This window comes from Ceratosolen solmsi, unplaced genomic scaffold (assembly GCF_000503995.2).
Source record: "Ceratosolen solmsi marchali unplaced genomic scaffold, CerSol_1.0 scaffold41, whole genome shotgun sequence".
NCBI lineage: Eukaryota > Metazoa > Arthropoda > Insecta > Hymenoptera > Agaonidae > Ceratosolen > Ceratosolen solmsi.
This window is the reverse complement of record NW_011948424.1, coordinates 5,668,882-5,676,907: the sequence shown is the minus strand read 5'-3', so window position 1 is coordinate 5,676,907 and position 8,026 is coordinate 5,668,882. Positions and strand designations below refer to the sequence as shown.

The 8,026-nt window shown below is 29.0% G+C and overlaps 2 protein-coding genes across 2 annotated transcripts in view; one reads left to right on the top strand and one right to left on the bottom strand.

Annotated features, from left to right (window-relative positions):
- The window catches only part of AChE-2 (acetylcholinesterase 2), a 130,295-nt gene that overhangs the window by 1,797 nt on the left and 120,472 nt on the right, over positions 1-8,026 (bottom strand). Inside the window, exon 5 of the mRNA XM_011500217.1 lies at positions 2,380-2,534. Coding sequence (XP_011498519.1) covers positions 2,380-2,534 — 155 coding nt within the window. The remainder of the gene's footprint in view (positions 1-2,379; positions 2,535-8,026) is intronic.
- LOC105362600 (trypsin delta/gamma-like) lies at positions 4,563-6,121 on the top strand. Its single transcript, XM_011500067.1, has 4 exons — positions 4,563-4,618; positions 4,712-5,079; positions 5,228-5,491; positions 5,895-6,121. Exons 1-4 carry the CDS (start codon positions 4,573-4,575, stop codon positions 6,051-6,053), a joined length of 837 nt encoding a protein of 278 aa, XP_011498369.1. The 5' UTR covers positions 4,563-4,572; the 3' UTR covers positions 6,054-6,121.

Sequence of the window (8,026 nt, the reverse complement as noted above, 5' to 3'; positions counted from 1 at the left end):
ATACTTATAGATTTATAATTTTTATAGACACCGAGATCTATCTTCAGTTAGCTACGTAAATAATGTCGATAAAAAATAATGTAAATGGAAATGAAAATAATATTTCTATGCTATTACAATTGATACTATTACATTCGTAATACTATACTGTCATACGAATAATAATGTGTTTAATAAATTTTAAATATATGCTTGTGTGCGGGTGCGTGCGCGTGCATGTATGCGTAAGTGTTTAACAATGATATTACGATTAATTTGTAGACGTCATGTACAGTAAATTTGAATATCTAATTTATTCATTCTTTTACGACATCTGATTTGGATAATTAAATTTGATGTAACAAAGTGTACAATTTAATATTAATGTAATATTAAAAGTATTGGGGAAAAAAAAAAAAAAAATGTAATAGAATCGGGGAATGTATTTTCTATAAATACTTCATCATTATACTCCTATCCTTTTTTATGTGTTATATTTTTCGATTATAATGAAAAATTGATTTATAAAATGGACGATTAAGATATTTTAAAGTAATTGCAGCTCGCGTTATTATAGAGATAAAAAAAAAAAAAGTTCTATCCTTTTACGATGTAACTAACCGCATTTCATAATACGTAAAAGCGCAGTCCGCGAGTCTTGCAAGGAAAAAAGTATTTCAATAAAAGTCATTCATTATATTCATGAAATTTATACAATATAGAGTCCCAATATATATATATATATATATATATATATATATATATATAGATCAATCTATTTTATGGATAGAAATGTACTGATGAAATAATCTAAAGTAACCGACGTTTCAATATAGTTGTAATATAAAAGGGCAAATTTACATGTGTGGATTTATACGTATAGAACTTCATTCTAAACCTTCATAATCCATTTAAATATAAATCATTCCCCATATTTGTATGCTTAAATAGAATAATTGAATTTTGATAGATATTAATTTCTTTATACATTGAAGAAGAAAGCTTCTTAATAATACTTTTGACGGCTGTATTTGACGCGACGCTTTTTGCTCTTTAATGAACCGCAAGTCCGATATTTATATTTACTCGGTTATTTGCGTTCCTGTCGTTTGCGGAGCCTCTGGTTTTAGTATTCATTACACGATCTTATGGCCAATGACGCAAGCACAATTTGCATTATTGTGCCGAGATTTGTTAATATTTTTTCGTATGTTGGTAAGTAAGCCTCGACTATTGAATTATTATTCGCGTAGAGAAGAATTTAAAGGATTAGCGTTAATTTGTTCAATTAGGCATTGATGATAGTGTGAGCTATTGAAGTGGCCCTTTCCAGAAAATTCACTTTCACGCGAGAAACACTACTCTTCTTATAGTTAATGATGAGTTCAACGTCAACGGTGTACCGTACATTGCATTGAATGCATTTTCATGCAATCGTCGCATGTAGCTGTAACAGAGGTGTTATCGTCTTGATAAGCTAATACCGTTGGCTCGCTGTTATGGAAAATCAGCTTATAACTAAGCTCTTTACAAATCGCGAGATTTTCAATATTACCATATTGGCAATAGAAAAGGATTCAGCAACCTACGTGCTCGAGTTTATTTAGTATCATTGTTTCTCCGCTATCTGATTACGGCCGTATGGCATGTATGCATAGAGTAGCGTAATTTCGTACATTCAAGAGTACCGTTTGTTTACAGTTTGGAGTATTTATAATTATGTTTACATCCATAGAACGAACGACAATAAAAAACAACAAAAAAAAACAAAAAAAAAACAAAAAACAAAAAACAAAAAACAAAAAAACAACAACAACTTCTTTATATGAACAGTTATTTCGTTAATAATTTGATTATTCACTGGCTCATTGGTAAAACTCATGCTGCGCGAGCATATTTTAGAAATGTGCATAGTATTTCTTGAATCATATAAGATAGTAGAGACACGCTTTATAGTTTGCAGATAAGTCATATTTATCGGATATTTAAGAAGATGCTTACAGCGAACGGCACTTACGTGGTAACACACGATACGAGCAAGAAGTTCTTACATAAATTTACGTTCCAATCATTGCACAACTGTGCAAATACATACCTATATATCACCTACTTTACTTTACCTAGCAGAACTCGTAGACTTTATGTTTCGCGATAAAGTAATGGGCTTATAAAAATCTAATGATTTTCCCAGGGAAGAATAACAATGACGATTAATGAGATAACGAGTAAAAATCCAATTGCAATAATTGAATCCAATTCGGACATTGAATCGAGTGTCTTAATAAAAAATTTCCTGAAACGATCTGTCAAATTTTTCTCGATATGTTAATGACGAAAAGATGAGAAATCACGGATAAAATGAAATTTATACCAGAGTTTTAGACTAAATGACGTATGTACCTGGTACTCCTGTCAATCGAGGCAGGAACTCGTTCCAAAAAGCACAGGCGGTCGTACGTGGGCCTTTACCAACACCACTATTATCAGCGTTGAAAAATTTATAATGAGGTTGCTCGGTTGTATAGGGCGGCCATTCGCTCTCCGACATCGGCACTCTGCAAATCCCAATAAATCATATGCGTAAAATAAGTTATGAAGGAAAATTTGGAATAATCTGTATCACGTATACAATCATTATAATGAATACTACTAATGTAAATAATTATATAAATACCTACATCGTTTGTACAAACGAGCACACACATGTACCAGTAAAACACAAATACGAGTATCACAGTAGTGTGAGTCAGCGGTAGATATTTAATTGATAGCTTGCATGCATAATAGAATATTAACTTAAGTAAATAAAAGTAAATTCGTTATATTAACGTGTAGTTATCTTCCATTAAAATTCATAAAGCTGACACGAAAAGTAATAAATACTTGAAAATATATTACTAGTTCCTGTGCAAATAATTAATATATTCAATTTAAAAAATTAAAATATCATTTTGTAGACAAAAAGAAATATATTAGGCTGGAAAAATATTATTTTAAACTTTAGATCAATTGGTTTCCTGGACTAATTAAAATTCTCAAATATTTTTATGCAAATTGTTTTTCTTGCAAAACTTGACAGCCACTTAATGGAATGGAATATTCCTTATAAAATATTTAAAATCAATAATAATATAGATTGGAAAGGAGGTTTTAATATTGTAATTCTTTCGCCTTAATTAAACGTGTAAAATAATTGTACTTTGTTTTGTTTTTGTTTTTGTTTTTTGAATTTATTATAGTGAAAACCAATGAACTAAATATTCAGAGTTTAACTGAAACAATTAGATACGAATAAAATAAGATGTCGATCCCGCAAATGGCCAACAAACCAACGAAGCCAGCAACTTTGTAATTCTGGACTACGAAATATAACACGAAGGAGCGCACTAGTTAAAGAGAAAAGGAGAGAGAGAGAGAGAGAGAGAGAGAGAGAGAGAGAGAGAGAGAGAGAAGTCAGAGTCGCGGACAAAAAAAAATTTGCGAAAAGGATATATGCCTCTTTTAAAGCTGATTTGTTGAAAACGGGATAGGAGCCTCGCTGCCGCAAATTATCTTCCGAGTCAGGACGAAATGTCCTCTCACAATCAGTCTCGAACGGAAATGTTCTAATCGAGTTTCGCTAGCCCTACACTTATTTAACACTTTTTAATTCTCCGGCAAATATCGTTTAACTCGGCTAATAATGTAACGAATAGTCATTGGATGCTGACTTAACGGTTATCGGCTAGAAACGTTGCATTGTAACGAGAGTAACAAATGTAAAAATTCTGGCTATAATTAATTTTCTATTAAGAAAAAACTCGTCATAATACATAAATTTTAGTCCGTTAGTCTATGATTGATACTTATACGATTTAACAGGAGATTTAACGACTTTTTAATAACTGTTTGAAATTTTGACAGCTGCTTATCCTGAATTTCCTAAGACTTTTATTTGACTAAATTAATTAAAAAAATTGTTTTTTATCTATATTAATAATATTCTAAAGTTACAAATTATACCGATTAATACATACACACAACTACTTGAATCGGAATTTTAATGTAAATATAGAATTTTTTTTATTATTAAGAATTAAGAAGATTTATGTTTAAAATTTTTTTCTTATTAATTTTTTTTTAATTTTAATAGAATCTATGTTTTACAGATAGTTCGTTATAACTACATTAAAAACTATGTTTTGCTCAATGTTAATAGGAAATTTTTGGATCGAGTATATAAACATATATTAATACAGTATCACTATATTATAGTTTTAATATAAAGTCATATGTACGTTTATTCAGAATTTTACGATTATTTTATTTCTCATAAATGTCATAACAGCGATAATGACGTATATTGTGTATAAATATACAATATAATATTCAGTTTGATTTATTTTACAAATACAATAATAATACAACCTTATTACAACTAATTATTATAATTCATCTCGATACGAAGTTTGCTATTGGATTTCTTTCTCATCCCCCCGGCCCACCCTCACACACATACACGCGCGCGCGCGCACACACACTCGCGCACACACACACACACTCTCTCTCTCTCTCTCTCTCTCTTATTTTCATTTTCTTATTGATCGAAAAAGTATGAAATCTCAAAGATTGCTCTTCTTCCTATCGTTGCAAATATTTTGTGAGTAAAAAAATTTTCTCAAAATGTAACTCATTATACTGCCTCATTAAAATAGATACAATAATATAATGTTTAAACGGACAATTTTTGTAGATATCCAACCGACACGTACAATAGCAAAACCAATTGTTGGTGTCAATGTGAGGGAGCCGAGAGCGAACGAAATGGAATTCTCTGCGGTTGTTTCGATCGTCTCAGTTTTTAACACGAGTGCTAATAACGAGCAACAATTTCAAGATGACATTATATGTTCGGGGACGCTTATTTCGTTAGTGCACGTTGTCACAGCAGAACATTGTGCCCAGGGAACGAGAAATCATAGAATAGAAGTTATTGCTGGATCGATTGATATACGACTTGGATGCAGATATCCATTGTTTTGGTGGGTAACGCATAATCAATGGGCGGTATCGCAGCTTCGACGTAATCGATACACCGTCAACGATATTTCCGTTATAAAAGTAAATTTTTGATAAAAAAATAAGAGTAAAGTTGGGCATTCAGTAAGCAACTGTATGACTGTCATTATGATTATGATAAGATAAGAGAAAAGAAACGCGTAATACATGTAAGTAGAGCATAAAAGATTTTTCAAAAATTTTCTTTCAGTTACTTGGTCAAGTACACGGGAGTATAGTTCCAGCTGTATTGTCAAATCTGTCAAAAAAACGTTTAGTCGGTGCGTCTGCTACAATGGCTGGATGGGGCAAATTAAATAACGAAGAAATACCCATGATAATTCATGTAGCTAATGTCACAATACTTTCCGATTTTGATTGTTTGGCAATACATCACCAATTTTACGATTTTACTTATCATATGCCAGCCTCGGATATATGTTCCGTAAATGAACCCTATGTACTTTTGGAACACGTAAGTGTGCTTTTCTTTTATTTATTTTTTTTTTTTATTTATTTTTTTTTTTTTATTTTTTTTATTATTTTTATTTTTTTTTATATTCATTTTCCATTCATTTAAAACTCTTATGAAAAATAGTTGTGAATGAATTTTTTTTTTTCTCCCGAATAATACATACAATATATAATATAGAATGAAGTTTTCATATGAAACACTCAAATATGAGGTAAAAATATTGAAAATTTATTATCATTTTATAAGCATTTTAAGTTTAGATATATAAATATTTGGCAATTATATATATTAAAATTATAAATGTATGGATTTATATATATATTTATTTCTTCAAAGAAATATATTAATAATTTATTTATATATATATATATATATATATATATATATGTATATTGTATTGCAGGGTGATAGCGGTGGTCCACTTTTACAAGGAAATGTAATTGTAGGTGTTAACTTAGGTACATTTCCGTTTCACGATATGGGATTTCATCCCGAATTGGCAAATATTCATGTTACTATTCACTATTATAGAGTTTTTCTTAGCCATCTGTTGAATAACTGAAATTACGCATTAATTGCTAGTAATAGCATTGAAGGAAAAGTAATTATCAATTGTATATACTAATATTAAATGACTATAGTAGATTTAATACAAATAATTAAATTAATATTAAATACAAAAATTGTCTACTTATTAATCCTCAATATTTATGAATAATGTACGATTGTGTGATATAGATTTTATGATGCTTGACCTTTTTTTCACGAATTTCATCTCCTGACCATTTGTTCTATCGTTTTTATTATTATTCTTTTTATACGTTTTCTAAAGGGGAAACGCTCTTTTATTGCTTTGTTACTAAATATTTGTGTGTATTGAAAATACTCTTAGTCTCAAAAAAAAAAATTTTTTCTTCATCACTGACAAACCATTGTAAAACAAGTATGAAGAAAACAAGTGAAATAAGAATTATTCATAAAAGTCATATTAATTTTTAAATACAACAAATAACTAAAAATAATAAAATAAATAATTCCCTCGACGTATCGATGCGCCAAGACATAATTTTCATACGTAATATTTATCTAGTATTACTTTTATATACGATTCTACAAGAAAAATAGATCAAGTTTTAGCCACAATTTTCTTTACGTATTTCTGTTTTTTTTTTTTTTTTTTTTTTTTTTTTTTTTTTTTAGAATTTCAGACTTAAATGCGGTAACACCGAATCTCCTGATAATGATTAATGCTACTCGATATTGAATCGACAAACATTAGCTTAATCATTATTTCTTTCTGCAGATGCCTTGTGTCCAACACCGATTCTTCACTCTAATCTTCTTTTAACTACCGTTCATCTTACTTGATGATATAACATTCCTTATATCGTCCTAATGTATCGTATTATCCTCAACCACTAAGATATACTAAGTGATACTAAGCTTGTTGTACTAATGCGCTGATAACAGGCACATACACTCCCTTATCATATTCTATATAATACTTATATATATATATATATATATATATAGGATTGTTGACTCTATTACACTTGTTGCTATTGAAATAGTAAAAAATGCAATTGCATCTGTCTGATTAAAGGTCAATATATATTTTCAATCAAAAAACGGCTAATTCGACGCACTTTCGACTTGTGTTTATTCATTACATTATGTTATTTATTTATCTACTCGTTTCACGGAAATCATATTTTAAATGATTTTTATGCAAAAAATACTGTATGCTTTGCAGCGACATATAGTTTATTAATGTAAGTAATTGTAACTAAACTACATTAGTTCACGCCATAATATTCTGAGTAATTTTTTTTTGTTTTTTTTTTGTTTTTTTTTTTTTTGTTTTAAATACATTTCGGCAACTAAGCGTAATATATAGTCTATATGAAGCCAAGGGAAATATATTCAACACTTTGATTATAATATTGTTGAAGTATAAATAGCCAAATTGTTAGAATTAGTTGTAAAACTAGAATATACTCTAGGTTCTGAAATCTCTCTATATTCGTTCGAAGCATAATTTTGATGAAATAATTAAACAACGTAAGAAACAAATTATATATAATATTTATCTAAATGGCAATTATTGGAAAGTATCGAAAGTAAATACATATATATATATATATATATCATCAAACGATCCTACGACGATTTTTGATTCTATCACATACTTATTTATTGAATATATTAAATTTCAAAATAAATTAGTAATTGTATTACTGATTGAAACAGATGAAAAAAAAAAATATATTTATTGCCCTCGCATTGAACATGCAAACGAAAATTTTGCTTATTTAATTCAGCCCATTTATTTATTTAAAAATTATATAAATGAGTGATATTTCACATAGTTGGAAGCCATTTACAATACTTTATGGCAAAATACGTATGTAAATATTCAGATAAAATGTATTATTACAGTATAATCAATTGTATCTTTTTTGTTTCATTGGCCAAGATAATTATAAGCCTTTGCCCATTACTCAATTTCTCAATTATAAAGCTCTAAGGATTCAG

Excerpts from the sequence above, each read along its gene's own strand:
- LOC105362600 (XM_011500067.1), top strand. The coding sequence starts at position 4,573 with ATGAAATCTCAAAGATTGCTCTTCTTCCTATCGTTGCAAATATTTT. Across the intron at positions 5,080-5,227 it reads ACGATATTTCCGTTATAAAA|TTACTTGGTCAAGTACACGG; the intron begins GTAAATTTTTGA and ends ATTTTCTTTCAG. Across the intron at positions 5,492-5,894 it reads CCTATGTACTTTTGGAACAC|GGTGATAGCGGTGGTCCACT; the intron begins GTAAGTGTGCTT and ends ATTGTATTGCAG.